The sequence below is a fragment of the Carassius gibelio genome, chromosome A6 (genome assembly GCF_023724105.1).
Source record: "Carassius gibelio isolate Cgi1373 ecotype wild population from Czech Republic chromosome A6, carGib1.2-hapl.c, whole genome shotgun sequence".
Classification (NCBI taxonomy): Eukaryota; Metazoa; Chordata; class Actinopteri; order Cypriniformes; family Cyprinidae; genus Carassius; species Carassius gibelio.
This window is the reverse complement of record NC_068376.1, coordinates 5,620,409-5,644,384: the sequence shown is the minus strand read 5'-3', so window position 1 is coordinate 5,644,384 and position 23,976 is coordinate 5,620,409. Positions and strand designations below refer to the sequence as shown.

At 39.6% G+C, this 23,976-nt stretch overlaps 1 protein-coding gene across 2 annotated transcripts in view; it reads right to left on the bottom strand.

Moving 5' to 3' along the window:
• Positions 1 to 23,976, bottom strand: part of LOC128015357 (ATP-binding cassette sub-family C member 4) — a 38,284-nt gene continuing 14,308 nt past the window's right edge. The window contains exons 12-30 of one of the 2 annotated variants that reach the window (XM_052599121.1): positions 23,622 to 23,716; positions 23,180 to 23,266; positions 21,791 to 21,887; positions 21,504 to 21,707; positions 21,189 to 21,326; positions 21,075 to 21,112; positions 19,004 to 19,122; positions 18,770 to 18,916; positions 15,248 to 15,327; positions 8,411 to 8,561; positions 8,161 to 8,280; positions 7,962 to 8,072; positions 6,291 to 6,391; positions 5,021 to 5,212; positions 4,693 to 4,938; positions 4,100 to 4,272; positions 3,907 to 4,012; positions 2,671 to 2,805; positions 1 to 1,114 (exon numbers count right to left, since the gene is read on the bottom strand). In XM_052599121.1, the coding sequence (XP_052455081.1) occupies positions 1,025 to 1,114; positions 2,671 to 2,805; positions 3,907 to 4,012; positions 4,100 to 4,272; positions 4,693 to 4,938; positions 5,021 to 5,212; positions 6,291 to 6,391; positions 7,962 to 8,072; positions 8,161 to 8,280; positions 8,411 to 8,561; positions 15,248 to 15,327; positions 18,770 to 18,916; positions 19,004 to 19,122; positions 21,075 to 21,112; positions 21,189 to 21,326; positions 21,504 to 21,707; positions 21,791 to 21,887; positions 23,180 to 23,266; positions 23,622 to 23,716 (2,430 nt within the window). In that variant the 3' untranslated portion in view covers positions 1 to 1,024. Of the gene's footprint in view, positions 1,115 to 2,670; positions 2,806 to 3,906; positions 4,013 to 4,099; positions 4,273 to 4,692; positions 4,939 to 5,020; positions 5,213 to 6,290; positions 6,392 to 7,961; positions 8,073 to 8,160; positions 8,281 to 8,410; positions 8,562 to 15,247; positions 15,328 to 18,769; positions 18,917 to 19,003; positions 19,123 to 21,074; positions 21,113 to 21,188; positions 21,327 to 21,503; positions 21,708 to 21,790; positions 21,888 to 23,179; positions 23,267 to 23,621; positions 23,717 to 23,976 lie in introns of those variants that run through there. The other variant, XR_008183873.1, reaches the window with a different exon arrangement.

Genomic DNA, 23,976 nt, shown 5'->3' with positions numbered 1-23,976 from the left:
TTTGTGTCAATAATTTTTATAAATAATACAAAATGCACTTTTGAACAGTAAACACTGATTCTTCCAACCAGTCCATGTCGTCAATTTCAACAGAACACAAACCCAGACGGGATATGACAACAAACGTAATCCTCGAGCAAGTAATCAAGAAGTTAAAAAAACACTGAATTCAGTCGTTTCATTTAAATAAAGCAGTTGGGCTAAACTGCATTTCACAAAAAACTTTTGCGGCTGGTACTCCAGCTTTCTCTCCTTTTACCTCTCCGTAAATCAAAAATCAAACCAGAAACATTCAAAAAATACAAGAGGATGAGCAGCAGAGACAAGCTCCGTGTGCAGCATCCCTGTCATTCACACAGATTCACAAATAGTCACTTTTCTTACAGTTCAAGAGAATCAGGCACAGCATTACATTTAACGGCCACATTAAACACAAAAGTACAGGTCAGGCTTGTTTGTATTGCAGAAGAACTTTTGCACAAGATTTCTTTGCCCCAAGAAACAATGCAGCATTACAGAATGATTATCCAGCAATTCTCTGAAAAGTGATTCTTTTTGGATTATAAGATCAGATGAAGTGTCAGAATCACAATTAATAATGAATAAACAAAAACAGATGCTGTCTTTGATTACTTTTAGAGGCCTCTCAGTACAGTATTGCCTTAATATTTCTAAGACCTTACTGTGTAGTCATGTAGTATAGAGGCACTGGGAAAACTAAATGAGTCTAGCTCATAGTGCAGTATTTTATTTGAGCAAAGGCAAGCGATTTCTTTGGCCCCTAGCAGACTGGCATTACACTTACATATTAAGGCACATATTAATAATCATAATATACAGTGGTGTACAAACTCTAGCCTATCGCCATCATACTGGAGGAATCAGAAGTTGAGTGTTGAGTGCATGTACACGTCTCTAGCTCCGCTCAGCCTGGTGTTTTGGGGCGAGGAGGCAGAACTTGTGCCCGTTGGCGAGGATGCTGGGTGTAGCTGTGTGCTGTGTACATCAGGCACTTCACGGGCTGTTATAAAGCAGTCTCGAAAATGATCAAGCTGCCATCTTCTGTGGTGGCGAAGCCGTTGAGCTGGTTGACCTGACTGCGGTTGATGTACGCCTGTAAAAGAAAAGAGAGAGAACATGGGTAGTGTGAGAGATGTACAGTAATGGTCAAAAATGTGGAATAATTCAGATTTTAAAAAGTATTTTCTATCATGCTCACATAGGGTGCGTATACATGATTATTAAATATAATAAAAACTACTATTATGAAATATTCAGAAAATTAAAAAACAAAAAGGTTTTTCTTTTAATATAGTTTAAAATGTATTTTATTCCTGTGATGCAAAGCTGAATTTTCAGTATCATTATCCCAGTCTTCAGTGTCACATGATCCTATAGAAATCATTCTAATATACTGATTCGCCCAATTATAAATAATTTAAATGTTTTTTATATTTTCTATTTTTATTAGATTAAAAAAATACATTTTATATACATTTTATAATTCATGCTGAAATCCGTTTTTGCAGCCTAATGTTTTTGTGAAAATTATTATACTTTTTTTTCAGGATTCTTTGATGAAAAGAAAGTTCAGAATTGTTTTTTTCAACAACATAATTTGTCTGTCACTTTTGATCAATTAAATGCAAATAAAAGTATTAATTCTGCTTCTTTTTATTCTTTTAATGGAAGTGTATCATGGTGTCCTCAAAGTTTAAGAAGCAAAATCATTTAATTTTAACTTTTCAACACTAACACTAAACATCAATTTTAAGTTGATAATAATCAGAAATGTCTGAGCAGCAAATCATCACATTAGAATGATTTCTGAAGGATCTTGTGACACTGAAGATGAGTAATGATGCTGAAAATTCAGCTTTGCATCGCAGGCATAAATTACATTTGTAAAATATTTTAATTAAATAACTGCAACTGTTCTTCCTGTTTTTTTAATCAAATCATTGCAGCATTGGTGAGCACAGGGGATGTCTTTCAAGGACATAAAACATTTTTGACCAGTAGTGTATGTGACCCTTTTATGAGACCTGGAAATGGATGACAGGCGTCACTCTGTTCCCAAACCTTCCCCGACAATGCTTTTCTGAACACAGGGGACGGAACACAGCAGGCTGAATGGAAGTGAAAATCCCCTCTTCTTTAATATCATTCTTATGCAGTAATCAAAACCTCTCATTGTATTTAAAAGCACGCATAGCTAACAAAGAGCATAAAGACAAAAAGAAAAAGCACCTGGTGCTCGACCCCCCGCCCCCACACCCACCCCCCGCAGACACATAGAGAAAAGTCCCAACAACACAAAGCATGGCCGACAAACAGTTGGCCACACTATCAGATATACTCTCAATTGAGCCGGCATTCAGACTACACAATGGCGGAGTGGTCTAATATCAGGTAGATGTGCGCTTGAAAGCCCCGGCGGTCAGCTCCAGCGGGGCCGGCGAGGAGAATGAGCTCACCGGCTGAAGGAGGCGGAGAGGAACCCGATCCCAAGACACAACAACATGAGGAAGGGGAATCTAATACTGACTGACAGCACAAAGGCCTGGGCTCTTTCTCTGGGGCTCTGGCACAGGTACATGTGGGCACATATTTGGTGATCTGACAGGGGGGTATAATCGATATTAACCCGCTCTCCTGTGCTCTGCTCACCTGTTTGGCGGTCTGCAGCAGCGAGGCCACTTCTGCCTTTCCGGTCTGCTGCACCATATTGTAGAAGATCCCGTTCTGGTTCTGTAGGAGAACATGGGGAGCGTCGTACTCGTGGATTCGACCTGCATCCAGAACCTGCGAGAAAAACAGACATCTGTTGTTGATTCCTTGATTTTAGGACCAAGTACTTGTTCCAAAAAATGAACACTAGAACCAAATGATTTTGGTGAGATCTGGAGCTGTTAACTGCAGAAAATTCATGAATTAATCACTTGTATGATCTGGTTCTTTTTAAATGAATCAAACAAAAAGAACTAGTCGAATGACTCGCTCTCTATCTGAATGAATTAGTCAATGTTGTTGGTACTTATTCACCGAACTGCAAGAGATTACTTTCATCATGTCCAACTCAAAATGAAGAAAGTGCTACTGTGATGTGCACTTAGGTTCGTAAAACTAGTGTAGTTTCTGATCATGTAATATAAAGCATATACAAAAAAGGATCATAAAAGTACTTTGTGGCATTTAATGCTATTTTTTTGTGCTGTTTTGTCCTTTTTGAGCCCGATGGCTCCTGGTAGAACCAGTAGGTACCAACAAATCATTTGTTGTATGGCAAAAAAACAGCATGAAAGCTATATATTTTGATTTTTTACTGAAGAACCATGCAGGTTTGGAATGATAAAAGATTTGTAAAAAAAAATGTTAGTTATGTTTTTTAACGGGGGCATTTAACCCTCAAAAGGCATTCAAAACCTGTAGAAGATTTCATAACTTAATATTTTTGTCAGTTAAAACCATATTGTATCTGATTATTAACTTCTCAATCAATGAATGCACAAAAAAACAGTTTTGAATGCTTTTTATTACCATATTACTACCAAGTTATTGCTACATTTACCTCTTTAATTTTTTTAATAAAAACAAAAAATTGAGAAACACATTGAAATGTACATTTTACAAGAATTACAAAAAAACAACAACTCTCAAAAGGTGTGAATATTCATAAAATATGGGAAAAAGCCTGAATATATTTTACTAAAGCTTTTGAGACAAATCTAAATAGTAAAGCCTCAGCTGATGTTTGGGTTAAAATAAACCTTTTTTTTTTAAATGGTTATAAAATTGTGCAAATTAAATGCATGTTCAGATAGCCTTGGCTCAGGTTTACACATCTCTTCCAGGTCTAAATGGAGCTGAATGCGTTATGATAAAGAGCTCCATCTCTACACTCACCAGGATGCGGTCGCTGTCTATGATGGTGTTGAGTCTGTGTGCGATGGTGAGGACTGTGCACTCCTTAAACTTGTCACGGATGGTTTTCTGGATCAGCTCGTCCGTCCTGTAGAACACATACATTTCTGTTCTCTTATAGAGGTCCTTCAACAACCTCAGAGCCAAGTTAAAGGTAGCTAGGTGAAGCACTCACCGAGGGTCCACATTTGCAGTGGCCTCATCAATAATGAGAATCCGGTTCTTCCTCAGAATGGCCCGGGCTAGACAGACCAGTTGCCGCTGACCCACGCTGAAGTTTGATCCAGACTCGGCCAGTTCGGTCTCCAGTTTATTAGGCAACTCCTCCACAGCAGGCTTCAGCTGGACCTTTGAGCAAACGAAGCACAGATTCACTCCAAGAGCTGGACTTTGAGATTTCTTAATAAAGTATTACATCAACAATCATCACATAAATCTACTGAGGGAATCAGAAAAGGAACTTAATGACCCATATTACCAAGTTCTATAAAAATATGTTAAAACCTAAAGGAAGGCTGTGAGCAAAGCACAATGGTAGCATGACTTCACCATCAATGTCACCATCACCAACTCTTTCAGTCTTGATTAAAAAAATAAAATAAAATTCCCTGAAACTTTGAGTTACAATAGTTTGCAAGAGTGAGATTCTAAACTCAGTGTTACTAAAGTGAACTAAAAGTCGTGAAATGCTCGTTGGTGGGTTTTGACCTACAAAAATACATCCGGCACCCTGCAGCTCTCTTTTACAAGATGTGTGTGTGTGTTAACCTCTTCCAGAGCGTTCCATAAGTCATGGTCTGAGTGCTGGCTGAAGGGGTCCAGGTTCTTCCTCATGGTTCCTGTGAACAGCACAGGGTCCTGCGGGATGATCGACATCTTCTGGCGGAGGTCGTGTAGGCCGATCTCTGAGGTCACGACTCCGTCCACAGTGATTTTACCCTCTGGCTCCATCAGACGGAACAGCGCTGAAATCAGGGAGCTTTTTCCAGCACCGGTCCGACCAACAATCCCAACCTGATCAATGCGGAGCAGAAACATTATTGCATGCATCCTGACAGACTCGCGTGACGTTCTGGAGCAGCGGCGCCAGACTCACCTTCTCTCTAGGTCTGAACATGGCCGAGATGTTCTTGAGGACGACAGGTCCATCAGAGCTGTAGGAGAAGTTGACCTTGTCGAAGGTTATCAGGCCCCGATTTGGCCAATCGGGAGGGGGGCGTTTTTGGGTTTCCCAAGGTGCTTCACTTTCTATCTCTGTGTATTCAACAACTCTCTCCACTGATGTCATCTAGAAGGACACATTATTCACGAAGGCAAATCAATTTATGAGGAGGTGAAGGGTTTACCTTGTCGGGAAGATTTAAAATGAATCAATTTAGCGCTCTTTCTACACAGACAGCTGCCTTTGAAGGCAGAAAGCCTTACCATGTGCATCAACCTTCAAGGAACTTCACAGCTGACAGAGCTGAGATGCTCTATATAAGCAGCAACTTGCACACACATCACACAAATAGTGCTTCCTATAGTATGTTGTTAAGCTAACAATTCAATACTCCCAATAAGCACAGTATCTTGAGTTCTTTGAAATATTAAATAAAACAAGCATGTGTTAGTATGTTCAATTCAGGTTCGTAATTCAGAGGTTCTAAGTCAGAATAATTATGCATTTATAATGCTAAATTTTGTTGGTACCCTTCTACACTTTGAATAAATCTATGAGCATCAAGTAAACTAAGCACCAGAACAGTAGGCGAGGATGTACACTACTGTTCAAAAGACTTGGGTCAAAAAGATTTTTAGAAATTAACCTGTTTTCCAACAAGGATGTAGTAAATTGATCAAAAGTGTGAAGACCTTAAACTGCGATTTCTATTTCAAGTAATTTATTTTTTCCCTCACAAAAATATAAAGCACCACAACAGTTTTCAATATTGATAAAAAGAAATATGTCTTGAGCATCAGATCAGCATATTAGAATGATTTCTGAAGGATCATGTGACACTGAAGACTGGAGTAATGATGCTGGAAATTCAGCTTTGCATCACATGAATTAATTACATTTTAAAATATATTATAATAGAAAAGGTTATTTTAAACTAACACTATTCCACAATTTTACAGTTTTATTTTGTTTTTTAATTAAATAAATGCAGCTTTGGTTAGCATAACTGTGCATTCACACTGCCACCACCGAAAGCATTAAAAATCGTTCTGGCTGTGCTGCCAACAATGCTGTAGAAAGATTTGTGGACGCTCTGATGTAGATCAAATGCTCATCTTATATTTAAATTTTACAGACTCTAAATGTGTATACGGTAGTGCAAATGCAGTGGAATATTCAGTAAATTTAGATATTAGGTTTTTACCATGTTCTCCACCTCAGCACTCTGTCTAACACCCCACTGGAACATTCCCATTAGGGTGACTGCATAAGACAAAGCCAATCCCACATCTCCCGCCTTCATACCTGTGAGAACCAGACACAATCTTTTCACAAACTGGTCTCAAATGTTGATCTACACCCCCTATAAGAAGTGTTGGGTGTAATGCATTATGGTAATTACTTATCCACTGAAAAAGTAAAGTAAGGGATTACTGCTCATTTATAGATAATTAAATTACAGTTACTTATAAAGTACTTGCGTTACACACAGTAAATAATTTCAACAATTCTAAAATCAAAATGGAATTTGAAATTCCCATGATTCCTGATTCACAGAGAAACCTTAAATACTCAGATAAAGATAAGATTAAAATCAATCGAATCTAAAAAGGGACTACTTTTATTTGTGTACCATATTTTTCGGACTATAAGTCGCACCTAAATATAAGTCGCATCAGTTCCAAAAATTCGTCATGACAAGGAAAAAAACATATATAAGTCGAACTGGACTATAAGTCACATTTATTTAGAACCAAGAGAAGATATTACCGTCTACAGCCGCGAGAGGGCGCTCTATGTTTTCAGTGTTGGCTACAGGAGCACTGAGCAGCATAAAGCGCCCTCTCGCGCTAATGTTTTTTCTAGGTTCATTTCTCTAGGTTACTTGTCAAATTAACATTCATAAATAAGTTGCAACTGACTATAAGTCACAGGACCATCCAAACTATGAAAAAAGTGCGACTTATAGTCCGGAAAATATGGTACACTGACAATAACAACAAAACATTGTGCTTTTGTAAAATAAAACAAACAAGGTGCACCTTCTGCCATCTAGGTCTCAGTGAGCATCTTTCTACATGTCAAACTCAGCGAATATTTGACGCAAAGACATGAGAAATATGTCTATAGAAAGCTTGTATCTATTTTTTATTAATTCAAATGGAAAACGAATATTATCTGATTATGTAATTCGTATGAAACTAAAGCTATTTTCATAGTTTTTGAAAGAAGTCTTGCTATGAGGAATTTACTTCAGATGAACAATTTATGTAATTTATTCTTATTTCCATTAGTTAACGTGTTATTTTTACATAAACCTGTATGGATTTTACTAGTTGGGCTTTTTCTAAACATCTCGCCAAACTGAAAAGTGTTATTTAAATTTTCTTAAGCTTTTTTGTTATTCAGAGTGGCCTATTTCTATTTGTTAACCAAAGATGGTAAAATTCTTTAGAAAAATATTAAGTATTAGTCAGTTGTTCTAAAGCTAAAAGGCTAGACTATTTTATGTTTGACTCAAATTAAAGTAATAAAAAGTATCATTTCTATTAAGGTTTATAGAGATTTTAAGATATAGCCTAATTAGCGATTCAAATAATTAAGTTACTTATTGAGTAACTAAGTTACTGTTCAAACAGAGTTATTAGTTGAGTAATTTAAATAAAATATTGATGATGTTATTAGTAATCGTAATTAATTACTTTTTGAAAGTAACTTAACCTAACACTGCCTATAAGGATGTTCCCACTGACAGTAAAAAATAAAAATGTATAAATTATTGCTTCAAATCAAATTTGGCACCATTCAGTGCACCATCACTGTAAAACCCCCTTATGCATTGTGTTTTGGTTTGTGTATGCTACGGATATCTCACTGTCTTTAAGAAGAAGACATCCGAAGGCTGTGATGGTCACAAACACCGAACACATTCCGTCCAAACGCACTGCAAACCAGCGCGAAGTGGTCAGGAACAGGAACCAGGCCTCTGTCGGAGTACACATTACATTTTAAACAACACATTATTAAAGTCACTAATAATCTGAGTCTTGTAAGTGGTGTAGTGCATTACCGACCTGAGTGCAGATCTTGATGTGCATCAAACGTTTGCTGAAACCTTTCCTCAGCTTTAAAAGCACGAATGGTGCAGAGGCCTTGCAGTGAGGATGAAAGATGGGAGAATACAGGACTTCGAGCTGGAAGAACGCAAAATACACACAGCCATCAAGACCAATCTGACTAAATATACAAGACACACAGCCAAGATGCCCTGAAGAAACATTAATAATATCCCAGATTTGACAAGAGAAAACTGAAGACACTCACTAGTAGATTCAAGACGCTTGACATCTCGTGATGTCTGCAGGAAGTAACGCCGTAGAAACAGGAAGCTGATCAACAGAGGAAGAACAGGAATCAGAATCCAAGGAATGACAGAAGACGCCACAGCAATGACTCCAATGATTTGCAGAAACACCTGTAGTAAATCAAAGCGCAAAACGGAGAGAAATACATAATCTAAATGAAAATAAATACATATAATTAGTTAAGTTAAAGTTTTATTAAAATTAGAGATGCACCGATCGATAAGCCAAAGATCAGAATCGTTCGTTCCCTGTCAAGGGAACTTCGAACTGCGTCCTCTGAAGGGACACTATGGGGAACACCTAGTCGTGACCCGTGTCTGTAGCATACTTTGAAAAAAACGCCAACGTGTTGGCCGGCAACAGCCTCTGACGTCGCTACCGGCGCGACTATAAATACGCGCCCGTAGGACCCGTCACTTATCTTCTTCGTCTTCATTGTATGTTTTGTTTGAAGCGTGCATCTGAGAAACGACCAAAACGGTAAAAGCGATCTATTATTGTTGTCATGGCATCCACTAGCAAGGCGTTTAGACAGTGTGTGCATCCGTGTCAGCGTTATTTGACACCTGATGACACACACACTCTTTGCATCTCTTGTTTGGGCGAAGAGCACGCGCGCGAAGTCCTTGAGGGGGGCAATCTGCGCGCGATGTCCTTGAGGGGGGCAATCTGCGCGCGATGTCCTTGAGGGGGGCAATCTGCGCGCACTGCAAGCGTTTTTCTATGAAAAAGCTCCGCTCTTGTTTGTCTCTCTTTTCGAGGAAAGAGGGACAGCCATCTGGATCTCGAGGCTCAGGACCTGCCGTTGCCGAGGCACGGAGGAGAATGAGCTCGTGGGGATCACAGGTGGATCTCGCTGAGGAGTGTTGAGAGGAACGACTTCTCTCACACTCTCCGGTGGCAAACGAGAGCGAACTTCGGGAGGAAGATGTGTTGTCATTAACCCCTTCTGACACTGAAGTTAGTGCTCTGCTTGGTTCTACCCAGAAAGAGCAGGAGATGTCTGAGAGTGGCGAAGCAGCTGAGGCTGAGCCTTCTCAATCCTCCTGCCCTGCGTATGAGGAGCTGTTAGAGTTTATGGATCACGCCACGGCAAAATTAGACTTCCCATGGAAGCGTGCCAGAAAGGTAACGTCACAAGGTCACCTCGATGAGCGTTATTTGTCTGACCATAGCCCTCCAGCCCAGATGAGCCTTCCATTCTTGCCTGACTTGCATGCAGAAGTCGAAAAGGAATGGAAGAGGCCATTTTCCTCTCGCATCCAGTGGTTTCAGCATATGAGTTATGCTAATATCAAGGGCAGGCACGAAAACGGCTATGAGAGGATGCCCCCGTAGAAGAGACGCTGGCTAGCTATCTCTCTGTGGGGGAAACGTTCTCTCTTAAATCTCCCTCTTTGCCATCTAAGCCCCTCCAGGATACATCCCGCTTAAATGGCAACTCATACTTGGCAGCAGGTCAGGCTGTGGCTTCGTTGCACACCATGGCAGTGCTTCAGGCTTACCAGGCTGACCTGCTGAAGGACCTGGATACAGGCAAGGGCCTTTCACCTGACCAGGTAGCCGAGCTGCGCCGCACCACAGACCTCTCTCTCTGGGCTACCAAGCAGGCCCCCTCCGCCATGGGCAGGTCTATGTTGGCCATGGTGGTAACATAGAGACATCTGTGGGTGAACCTGGCAGACATCGGGAGGGAAGAAAGGGGGTTTATTCTCAATGCTCCGGTCTCGCCTTCTGAGTTTTTCGGTACCTCCGTCGAGATGGTCGAAAAGTTCAGGGAGGCAAGGGCGCGCTCAGCTGTCTTTAAATCCTTCATTCCACGAAGGTCCAGGTCCGAGCCGGAACAACAAAGGGGTCCTGGCCCATCTCGATCTGAGGATCGTAGACGGGCGCAGAAGGCTAGTGTAGCGGCTCGCGCTCCTCCCCCACCTAAGGGCAGGGGCAAGAGGAACCACGGGTCACGGAGAGGTAAGCAGGGTCTGAGGGATGTGATTCAGACGAGGCAGCGTCCTCGCCCGGATCAGAGTGATACCTAGTAGCTCCGGATGTTTCTTTACCTCTGTTTTAACTTCTGTTTTTATCCTCCGCCGCCTAATTCCCCTGTAGCCACCAGCTCTCCACCTGATCGAGGTTAGGTGGAAAGTTTCTCACATAACAGTCTCCTTTCCTGGACCTATGATGTTTTGGTTGGTTCTATGTTCATAGTAACCACCTTACTGACGGTTCAGGCCAGAAGGGGCCGCCCCACAAGCGGGACTCCAGTACAGGAGGGTGGGTGAGTACATAACCCTTGCTTTACCTGCTTATGGGTGTTATGTTGCTGGTGGTTATATGTCTACTAACAAACTCCGTGAGTTTCCTTTACAGAGCCTGGCTGATCATCAGAATTGGCACAGCACTGCAGGGAATTTCATGGATGTCCGGCCAGGTCACCCTGAGGGGCCGCCTGGCCGCTTGGCGCATCCGGGGAGGTAGTTACGGAGTCCTTCTGTATGTACTGCCTCAGGTGATGCTCCCCTCGCTTGAGGGTTGAAGCTCGCCTCTCCCGTGCGATCCAGCGCCTCTGCGATGCTTGGGAACCTGTCTGTACACACGCTAAGCTTGTGTACTTTCTCAAAACCACATGGTGGTCATTGTGCACGTGAACACTTTGCACACTGTCTCAAATCCACGTAAGTGGTAAGTGTGCACGCAAGACTCTGCACACTTTCTAAAATCCTGTACGGTAGGGGTTACGCGCTCCACTTCGTTCCCTTTCTGAAAATGATTAGCCCTGGGGTCCATGGGCTTCATTCAACCAGTGTGTATTTGTGATACACCTCAAGCATCGCTTCCCTCAACATGAGGGGCTGTGTGGTCTCCCACATATTGTGGTTATCAGGTAGTAGGCTTCATCAGGCCTCTCTGATGGTGAGCTCCCACATACTGTGGTTGCCAGGTAGTAGGCCTCACCAGGCCTCCCTGGAGATTTAGCTCCCACATACTGTGCGTTTCCACTAAATAGCATATTTTGGTTTTCAGATAGTAGGCTTCACCAGGTCTCTCTGAAGGCGAGCTCCCACATACTGTGGTTGTCAGGTAGTAGGCCTCACCAGGCCGCCCTGGAGATTTAGCTCACAAATACTGTGCGTTTCCAGCAACAACAAAAAAACACAAGCTCCCACGGTTTGTGGTTGTCAGGTAGTAGGCCTCTCTAGGCCTCTCTGTAGGTGAACTCCCACATATTGTGGTTATCAGATAGTAGGCTTCACAGGTCTCTCTGAAGGTGAGCTCCCACATACTGTGGTTGTCAGGTAACCTTTCAGTACACATGCTAAGCCTGTGTACTTTCTCAAAATCACATGGTGGTCAGTGTGCATGTTAATGCTTTGCGCGCTGTCTGAAATCCACGTAAGTGTGCACGCAAGACTCTGCACACTTTCTGAAATCCTGTACGGTAAGGGTTACGCGCTCCGCTTCGTTCCATTTCTTAAGATGATTAGCCCCAAGGTTCCTTGGGCTTCATTCAACCAGTGTGTATTTGTTATACACCTCAAGCACCACCCCTCAACATGGGGGGCTGTGTGGGCAATTCTTGTGGTAGTTAGCAGCGTTCCCCTTTTCTGAAAGGGTCGCCTATGAGCATGCTGCTCGGAGCTCGGACTCCTCCTCTCAGCGGGAGACTGAATTCTTGTTTTTTTCATCAGAGCGCTCCAGTACTACATACTGTTTTGAGACGCACCGTGAGATCTGACATCCTGCTGAGGCAGGGGCTGAGGCTCGGGAATGGCGCCTTCGCACCAAGGTGTTGAAGCAGAGCTGGAAAGGTTGGCCAGATTTGGGTGGATCGGTTTTGCGGCTCGAGAAAGCATCGCACTATCCCCTCTGGCTTCCTCTGACTCATCCAGCTCCATTGGGGCTGGACGCCATGGTACAGGCGTGGCCGAGGCTTCATCTGTACGTTCCGTCCTCCAATTGCTCTGCTCCCGGGCAATTCCATTTATGAGCTGCTCTATCAGAGTGCCACGAGAGCCCCTCCTTTGTGACAGGCAAGACTTGGTAATAGACAGTGCTAGGTTCTTAGCCGTATCCCTTTAAAGGAATCTTTCGTGATTCCAAGCCTTCAGCTCTACCCCGGGCCGAGGCCCCACAGGTAAGTTGGGTATGTAGCTTAGGCTTTTGGCCATAAGGGATAATGTCATGGACAGCCGTCGAACCGTCCAAGGGGAGACTCCCCGTGAAATGATAGAGTTGGTACTTAGTGTTTGCCATGATTCTGGCCTGCACTCCCCTCAGCATGGCGGCGTGGGTATACTGTTCCCCATAGTGTCCCTTCAGAGGATGCAGTTCGAAGTTCCCTTGACAGGGAACGTCTCAGGTTACGAATGTAACCACTGCGTTCTCTAGCTACCTGCCATGCTTCGGACGCAAGCTTCACGAAGAAGATAAATTACGGGTCCTAGGGGCGTGTATTTATAGTCGCGCCGGTAGCGACGTCAGAGGATGTCGCCGGCCAACACGTTGGCGTTTTTCAAAGTATGCTTCAGACACAGGTCACGACGAGGTGTGCCCCATAGTGTCCCTTCAGAGGACGCAGTGTCTCGTTCCCTCTCAGGGAAAAATGGTTACATTCGTAACCTGAGACGATTTTCTTCATGTTCGGCCTGTCTCAAAAAACTGTGCTAAAACATTCAAATACATAAAAAGTAATGTCAAAATGCCCGCCTTGGTGAGTATCCAGTTAAATACAGTCCATTCTGGAACGTTAAATAGTTGAGAAAGAGAAGGTATATTGTGTAAAGGCCCGTTCACACCAAGGATGATAACTCTAAAGATAACGATTAAGATATAGTTCTAAAAATCGCTCAATATTAAAGAATAGGGGAGTCCACACCACAACAATAACGATAAAGGGACAGAGAAATTATATCGTTGGAATCACTTTCAGAATGTTTTTTTTTTTAGAATAAACACACAATATCGTTCAATGGTGTGGACGCTAATATCATTATCTTTATAATTATCGTTCTCGGGATGAACAGGCCTTTACAGTATACTGTGTCCGTGAATAACCTCTGTCTAATATCCCGCCTGCTGTCTTATGTTAATCAAAGAACAAGAGACAAAGAAAACCACTGTCTGCTCTTGACTGAATACATTTTATAACTTTAATGGTAAGCATTCATTTGTATTTAATTTTTACAATAAAGATTATAGAAATTACCTTTGATAAAAAATTACATGTGATTACTTTAATTTCTGTAGTATTTCTTACCTGAATAAAAACTTAACCTGAAAAACTTAGTTTCACAGCTCTCTTTATTATTTTGCATTTATATCTGCTTCTATTTTATTATCTTTTTTTTTTTTATTTGCATGGAAGGAAAGTCCATTTTTGTTTGTATATGCTGTCAGTTATATCTCTTAGGGAAAAAGAAAAATTGAAATTGGCAAAAATCAGTATCGGCAGATCACACTGACCATTTTTTTTTTTTTTTTATCGGAAATCGCAATCAGCCAAGATAATTGCAATTGGTGCATCTCTAATTAAAATAAGCAAATAGTCAAATAAGTGAGCTGTAGAAAACACTGCGTCACAACAGTTGACTGCTGGGTCATTAAAGCACTTAGTGGTTTTGGTTGCTCCATTTGACAACAAACATTTATCAAAGGACACGGAAGAAAAACAGTCAGACTGCCTGGACAGCATGACTCCACACTTTCTGAGTGAGATCTCGTTTAAATTACCCATAATCCCCTACTCTTACCCGTAACTGTGTTAATAACTTAAGGTTAGTGTTGGAATGACCAAACTAGGTGGCACAGAAACTGACAAAAGCATTACTATGCTTGTTAGTTTGGGACTCGACATGTAGAAGAACCTCAGTAGCGTCAGAGTGAATCTCCCTGCTTTAACTTAGAAACCGCTTTGGTCACTTCATCAGCGTAGCCACATTCAGAATGGATACCAGCACATTGTACTCATGTTACATTTTTAATCCATAGTGGCATCCAGTAATTTGCAATTTAATCAAATTCTTTGTTAAAATACCTGTTTGGTAATCCAAACAATGTTAAAAACGATAGATAGATTCTGTGAATCGCCCATTTACAGGTTCATAACCTGTAATCACAAAGTGACATGATGTGTGTTTAAATGATTTTACTCAAAATAAAAATGAAGATTTTGGGCAATGCTTCCTGCATCTCAACTTTCACAAAACACATAAACACAAGACATTTATTTGCACTAGTGTGAGAAAACAAGGCACAAATTATCTTATCTTCCTCCATGCTTCCTTAAATTATAAAAAGGCTTTCATCTTGTAAGTCTGATCATTCCATCTTGAAGGCACCAATATTGATAAATAGTACAAGTAGAATAGTAGTATGCCATTATTTAGGAACTATTCAACAGTACATGCTGACTTTGCTGCCACACTAAAGGGAACCAATAGTGAGAGAGCACTGTGGGAAAGGCTAAGTGACTGCAGAGTTTTCTCATCCTGAGAGAACAAGGAGGATTCTGCTGCCCCTCACAATGAGAAGCTTCTTAAATGAAAGACTATTGTACTTCCACTCAGTCTGTCAGGTTTCAGACAATAGCACTCTGAGCACATAAAGTGATGCCTGTCACCCACGTACTGACCACATTGTCATTTGCCAGGGAAAAAGCCACAATATGTTGTTGGTCTACAACACTTGGTTTACCAGAGCGAATAATGCACACGGCCACAAGTGATGGTTGTCCTGATCCAGCCACGTCAGCATGTGCTTATTATGTGGTGTTTAACAGACACTGCGCTACAAAACGTACCTGGATGAAATCCACAAATGTCCACGGAAGTAAGGAATCAAGGTGGCCGATGTCTTTGGAGAACCGGTTGAGGATTCTTCCTGAAATGTCAAGGGAAAAGCCATTCAGAGACCAATCAGCTTTCAGATCATTGCATAATACCAAACAATTGAACTAGATTCAACAAGACAGGACACGGTGAAGAAAAGGAGCATTAAGTTCATTAATATTTAAAAATATTTTGTAAAATGCAATAAATAAATAAATAAAATTCATTAATTAAAACAAAAAAATAAATGAATAAAAAGTCAATAAGTTTCTACAAACTGACCTTTTTAATCACTTATGATATTTAAAAAAGGTAATATAAACTAATGATATTTAATGAACTAATAATTAATCAAGCTATCTGTAAAAAACAAACACTTCTTTAAACCTTCACAAATACATTTAAAAACATTTTTATTAAAAATAATGATAAACAATGATTATTTTCTGTTATTTATATTTGATGGTTAAATCACATTTTTGGAATAAAATTTCAACTTTTCTTAGAAATTGTAAATGAGTTTTTCAAAACCATAAAATAGAAAGATTTTCTATCCTTTTCTTTATCTTGGACACTCTTATTCCGTAATAGTGATGAAAGCAGCACTAAGTAGTAATGATGTGCCTTGCAAACTTTTCTGCTGAATTATTTTAACAATTACAATCCCATTTTGCCCTTTACTTCTTATCTAACTGACTATGATAAATTCAGCCAATAAAGGCCTTTAACCCATGATTTGAGTGACTGGAAGGATAATAAATGGCATATTAAACAAAAATAATGCAAACAAAGGAGAACTCAATCAACAAAGGCACCATGCTTGATATCTATTTGTCATTTGTCAGAAATGTTTATGGCCAATCATGCTTAGATTACAAGTCCAGAAGAACTGGCAGACAACAAACACCCACTAGTGTTAACCATTCTTTATTACCAGAGAGCATAGATTACCGATGAAAAAGACCAGAGCGCAGAGACACAGGATACAGCAGTTGTGTCAACTAATCCACACCACACACTTATTCCAGCCATAAAAGTTTCCACAAAGTGATGTGATTTCTACGAGTGCCTCCTGCTGTAATTGTGCCTCGTGGGTGCACGGCTGATAACAGCATCATGAAAACGTGCTCCATCTGACTCTTCGGCAGCCATAAAATTATCTATTAAGACTTTTGAGACTTGTAAATGCTCTTTTGCTCATGTTATCAATAGTAACACCCCGATAAGCAACCCTTAATGACTTTAGAAGGCTCTTTTTTTTTTTTTGCTTTTTAGAAGGCGAGAACTAGAAACTGCTTTAAACCGGCCATATCAGCGACTTTTTCCTGCGTGGTTAAATGCTGACCACCATTACCACTATACTATACTATACTATACTATACTATACTATACTATAATATATGTTTTCCTATGATTAATTATATAATAAAGCTTGATCATTCATATTTTTATTTTATATAGATTTATAAGAATACGATCATTTAATTATTATGATTATTTGGAAATATTATTTGAAGTTACCAAGAAAAACAAAAAAAGAATAAACTAATAAATAAATAGACTTAAATTACTTATATAGGTCAAATGTTACTGCAAATAAGGTGCAATAAAGATAATAATAATAACATTTCTAATTGGCTACTGCTCAGATTCATGCTCCATGACTCATCATTCTAGAACATTAACACAAGAGGAACAGGGAAAGCAAAACGGCCAGTAAGATCAGATAATTTGACTTCACACACACCTGCCCTTCAATCCAAACACTTCACACTCCACACAGCTAATATACAACCCTGTATGAGCAAAGACCTCAAACGCTGCCGTTTACTCAACACTCCAGAGTAAACACTCAACTAGAGCAAACATCACTGAAAGCACACCAGCGCTTTCCTTTTCTATGTGCTCTTCCACTGAGGAAGTCTGGAAATCATTTTAAAATGGTCAAAGTCAGTCACAATAATTACCCTTAAGCACTAAATTAAGGAAATATTCGGAAATAGGAAATAAATATTCAATGATGTTTAATAACTGCAATCCTTATAAAGGGGAAACAAACTGGCAAATAAGAAGCTACGTGTATGTTTGGTTTGAACATGTACCATGACACTTATAGGCTTTTGGAACATGGTCTCCAATCTGTACAAAAGAAAAACAAAACAATATACGCTAACAAAAACATATTTGTTTTTCTTTTTTACATGACTGCATAGTACCATGGTGATAGCATGTAATAACACAACACCAGGACTTCTCCAAATACCATAATCCGTTATTTTTATTAGAATTAACCCGAGTATTGCAATTTTATGATTACATTTTGTTTATACTACATGAAAACGTAACTTTTTGGGGGGGGATGGTAAAATGTTTTGGCCATTACTTTCAACATTAAATTGAAGTCAAACACTACCACTCAAAAGCAATATTTAAAAATAATACTAATGCTAATACTTTTATTCAGTAAGGATACATTAAATTGATAAAGTGACAGTACAGCTATTTATAATATTACAAAAGATTTCAAATGAATGTGATTTCAAATAAATGTCAGTTTCTAGAAAAACATTAAGCAGCACAACTGTTTTCAATGTTGATAATAATAAGCAATATTTTTTGAGCAGTAAATCAACATATTAGACATTTTTTCTGAAGGATCATGTGACATTGAAGACTGGAGTAATGATGCTGAAAATTCAGCTTTGCATCAAAAGAATAAATTACATTTTAAAACATTTTTAAATAGATAAGAGTTGTCTTCAATTTTAATAATATTATATACATTATATACATAATATTATTGCTTTTACTATTATTGCAGTTGTGGTCACAATATTACATACACTTTGCAGTATCTGCAAACTGATAATAATTTTACCAAAATAAAAGGAATCATATAAAAAAATGCATGTTATTTTTTATTTACTACTGACCTGAATAAGATATTTCACATAAAATATTTTTACATATAGTCCATAAGAGAAAATAACATATATATTTTTTTTTTAAATGACACCATTCAAAAGTTTAGCTGGATGATCAAAATCTGTTTTTTTATGTTTTATTTTTTGTTCATGAGTCCCTCAGGAAAAATTCTTCAGGTCTCACAAATTCTTTTATTTTCCAGCATCTGTTGCATATTTGTACCCTTTCCAACAATCACTGTATGATTTTGGGATCCATCTTTTCACACAGAGGACGACTGAGAGACTCATGTGCATCTATTACAGAAGGTTCAAAAGCTCACTGATGCTTCAGAAGGAAAAACGATGCAATGGAGGATTTTCTTGGTTGAAAAAAAAAAACCCTTCCTTTGCTCTGGCAGTAATTGCACATCAACAGAGGTTTTCAAAGAACAGCACAGTATAGAGAAATTTACCGTAGGACATTTCACAGGATGTGCTGCTCTCTGCTGGTCACTTCCAACACTGCCTTCAAAACTAGCTTGATAAACAGACAGGAATATATAAAGTCTTTGGTGTTTCTGTACTCACCAATAGGGTTGATGTCAAAGAAGCGGACCGGGGTTCTCAGGATGCTGTTGAACATGCGGTTGTGTAGCGTCTCCGCTGAGCTCACCAGAGCATTAAACATAAACAGACTGCGCATGAACCCAAAGATGATGGTGGCTCCTGTTAAGCCTGATGAACATAGGATACACAAATCTCCATTACCATTGGGAGACACATCTACATTTGGACTTTTGCTGACTTTGATCATGAGCATACCTGCATAGATGCCAAGATAGAAATCCAGGTTGAGCTCTTGAGTTGTGTTAAGTTTCATAGTGCAATTTGTGCCATTGGCAGTGATGTTAGAGGAATGAAAGTTATTCTGCTGATTGGCCCTGTCAATCACAATGTTATTACATTATGACAGCTTGTAAACACCAGAACATCATGTCCATCTAGTGTATTAAGCACTATTTAGGTTGTTCAAATAAAATACAGTTACAGGTGCATCTCAATAAATTAGAATTTCGTGAAAAAGTTAATTTATTTCAGTAATTCAACTCAAATTGTGAAACTCGTGTATTAAATAAATTCAATGCACACAGACTGAAGTAGTTTAAGTCTTTGGTTCTTTTAATTGTGATGATTTAGTCTCACATTTAACAAAAACCCACCAATTCAAGATCTCAAAATATTAGAATACTTCATAAGTGAATTGTTGGCCTTCTGGAAAGTATTTTCATTTACTGTACATGTACTCAATACTCGATATTTTGCTTTAATTACTGCCTCAGTTCAGCATGGCATGGAGGTGATCAGTTTGTGGCACTGCTGAGGTGGTATGGAAGCCCAGGTTTCTTTGACAGTGCCCTTCTGCTTATCTGCATTTTTTGGTCTCTTGTTTTTCATTTTCCTCTTGACAACAGCCCATAGATTCTCTCTGGGGTTCAGGTCAGGTGAGTTTGCTGGCCAGTCAAGCACACCAACACCATGTTCATTTAACAACTTTTTGTGCTTTTGACAGTGTGGGCAGATGCCAAAATCAGCATCTTCAAAAAGCTGGTCAGCAGAAAAAAAGCATGACATGCTCCAAAATGTCTTGGTAAACTTTCTAAAACTTGCTCTCATCTGAAAAGAGGACTTTGGACCACTGGGCAACAGTCCAGTTCTTCTTCTCCTTAGCCAAGGGAAGACGCCTCTGACGTGTTGTCTGTGGTTCAGGAGTGGCTTAACAAGAGGGACACATCAGTATGCCTTGACCCCAGCATCAGTCCATTTCTTCTGAAGTTCACTCAAATTCTTGAATCAATTTTGCTTGACAATCATCATAAAGCTGCGGATCTCTCGGTTGGTTGTGCATCTTTTTCTTCCACACTTTTTTCTTCCACTCAACCTTCTGTTAACATGCTTGGATACAGCACTCTGGGAACTGCCAGCTTCTTTGGCATTGAATGTTTGTGGCTTACCCTCCTTGTGAAGGGTGTCAATGATTGTCTTCTGGACAACTGTCTGATCAGCAGTCTTCCCCATGATTGTGTAGTGAACCAAACTGAGACCATTTTGAAGGCTCAGGAAACCTCTGCAGGTGTTTTGAGTTGATTAGCTGATTTAAATGTCACCATATAATTTTTTGAGAATTATGGGTTTTTGTTAAATGTGAGCCAAAATCATCACAATTAAAAGAACCAAAGACGACTTAAACTACTTCGGTCTGTGTACATTGCATTTAATACATTAGTTTCAAAATTTGAGTTGAATTACTGAATTACTTTTCCACGATATTCTAATTTGTTGAGATGCACCTGTAGTCTACTTAATGCACATCAGTACTTAGTGTCTTTTTCGATCCAGCATGAATTTGACTTTAATGATTCTATTGAAATTTATGGATATATTTGAGCTTTTTAACAAATGTTTTAGAGTGACTCTGCATTTAACCCATCCTAAGTGCACACAAACAGCAGTGAACACACACCGGGAACAGTGAGCAGCCATTTATGTTGTGGCATCCAGGGGCAGTTGGGAGTTCGGTGCCTTGCTCAAGGACACCTCAGTCGTGGTATTGAATGTGGGAGAGAGCACTGTACATTCACTCCTCCACCTACAATCCCTGCTGGCATGAGACTCAAACCCACAACCTTTGGGCTACAAGTCCGACTCTCTAACCATAAGGCCACTACTATGTTTTGGAAAATGTCTCTAATGCTCAACGAGGATGCATCTATTTGATTAAAAATAAATACAGGAATACTGTGAAATATTATTCCACTTTTAAGTGCCACATTATGGATTTCTGAAAATTACCTTTCATGCAGCATTGCTATTAGAAATGTTACAGATCACTCACCAGTAAGAAAGCCACCAGTCATGAAGAATATAAAAAGCCTGTGGAGCAGAAAACGGCATTAGCGTGAATCTGTAACCGCAATGTCTTTCAGTTAAACACTGCTGTTTCTTATACCTGTGCCAGCACGTTGAGGAGAACAAATAAAATCAGCATAATGACGTTGGCTCCAGCTCTGAAATATTTCCAGTACATGCGAAGGCCGATGGTCCCCTCAGTGCGTGTCTCCTCGGCCATGGTATGCACAGGCTCCGCCTGCTCATGAGGAAAAACAATGATTTGATTTGATTTTACTTTGTGGAACTGTATATTTTTATGATCAGACAGTAAGTAACATCCCACCCATCCACTAGATGGAGCTATGGACCAGTCTGAGGTGTAAATGTGAAAGTTACAGAAAACGTCCAAAAGTAAATGACAGGTCAGACCTACCGGCAGCTTTTCAGATTCATCTTCAACAGACAGAACAGATGAAGAGCGAGAGCGGACGGAGTTCTGGGAGAGGGTACGGCTGCGGGGGGAGCGAGGAACCTCTTCCTTTTCACCCTCCTCTTCCTCGTCCTTCTTCAGCAGAGAGGTGAAATCCACTCCTGACTGCTGCAGCTCGGAGTATGTGCCACTTGCCACCATGTGTCCCTGAGGGAGACAACATGAGTTCAGTTGACTCATTTATTCACAGGTGTATTGTAGACTGACTGGTGTGTGCTGTTACAGTTTACCTCCTTCAAAACCAGGATCTGATCTGCAGCCTTCAGGTACTGCAGCTGGTGAGTAACCAAGATCCTGGGCTTTTCCTTCAGAATACCACAAATACACCTGCAAGGACAATCTGTGCTCTTAACATTTACTGCAAAGAAACAGTGAATTCAACAATGATATTGGTTCAAAAGTTAGGAGTCAGTAAGATTTAATAGGCTTAATAGTTAAATAAAATTAAAAATTAAATGTATGCATTTAGCAGACGCTTTTATCCAAAGCGACTTACAGTGCATTCAGGCTACCAATTTTTACCTATCATGTGCTCCCGGGAAATCGAACCCCCAACCTTGTGCTTGATATCACAATGCTCTACCAATTGAGCTACAGGAACACTAATAATAATAGTTTGGGCATTATCTTCTTATTACTACCAGTTTACATTTACAACTGCATGTTTTCTGTATGAAAACATGGGTGGATGTTCACATTGGTCTGAACAAATCACAGCAGATGGGCTTATTGAAAATGCTATTTCATTCTATGCCAGCAGATGGCGCTGTCGGAATGGCAGAAATAAAGTGCTTTCTCCAACATTAAACAAAGAAGAGCAGCAGCCAACTTTGAAACATGCAGCACTTATATTTGTTGAATGAAATTGTTTTTTGAAGTTTAATCATCACATTAAGTCATATCGCAATTGTTGTCTTTTCCTCCCCAAATTTAAAACCTTCTGAAATTATGATTAAAACTTTCTTGTACCATTTAAGACTTTTTATGACCTTAAGTTTGATAGAACAAAATGTAAGACCTCTTAAAATATGTTAAGGACTCGCGGAAACCCTGAAACAGAAAATACATGCAGCATTAATCATGCGTTAATAAAATGAGTGCTGTTAAAATTAATTTGCATTAATGCGTTATTAATGCATGTTTATGGATCTCCAGTCTTCCCAGGAGAGGGATCTTCATGGCACTTCACTCCATGAGCACCATTCTTCTGAGCACGTGTGATCAGTGTGTGACAATAAATCCTCCTCTGGGGAACTTTCTAGCTTTACCGAGTCTGTGTTCTCATTCACCCTGCGACATATATATATATATATATATATGCCTGTTTCACACACAATCCGTCTGCAGTGCGTAAGCATTCTGTGTGAGTTTCGTACTGAAGCAGCACAGACTGATCCTCATTGTGCTTTCACACAGGACGCGTTTGCAGTCCGCTACTCGGTACGTAAACGAATCTAGATTAATTCCAAGATTACAGTTAGATTAATCTATATTTAAAAAAAATAATCTATGCCCACCACTAATTTATATATATATAACTAAAAGCTTTCAATGTATGAAACATCATGAAGATCAGCAGTAAAAAAAAACAACAGGATCAGGGAACAATATGTACTCACTGTTCAAATAGGTGTCTGCCCACTTCTGCATCCACTGCACTCAATGGATCATCCAACAGGTAAATATCAGCATCCTGATACACAGCCCTAAAACCCACAGACAGTAACAGATATGTACAAAAACTACTGAAATAGCTAGTAAATACTCCTTTCCATTAGTAAATATATGCTAGTCTGTTATTTAGATTTTTTTATATACCATTTTATATATTTTTTCCATTACAAAATGTCATTGTTTAACTATATCCTCAGCATGTCCATAAAGCAGTCTTCAGAAAACACAGACAATGCTTTATACACATCATATAATGATGTAATTATAATTTTTTTGTTCAGAAAAATGTATCCGTTAAGGTAAGAAAAGGAGTTTTACTAAATTGCAGAATTTGTATAATAAAAGTGAAAAATGGTTGATTGTTCAAGTGTTAACAGGTTGGGATACCTAGCCAGGTTGACTCTAGCTTTCTGTCCCCCACTGAGGGTTGCTCCTCTGTCTCCTATCACGGTCAAATCCCCATCAGGAAGCAGCTCCATGTCCTATACAAACAGAAAGAACTACAGTATTAGTATACTACAGCTTACAACAAACTTAGCTTTACAGTGGTGAAGAGGTCCAGTTAAAGTTTTATAGCATTTAAAGTTTTATGAAGGTATGTAGTTAAAGTTTTAAAGCAACAACCAAATACAAAAACTAGCAAGGCTGCATGCAATTGATCGAAAGTTACAATAAATGCACTACAAAAAGAAAACCATTAATAATCTTACTGAGAATTTAATTTACAAGTCAATGGAAAAGG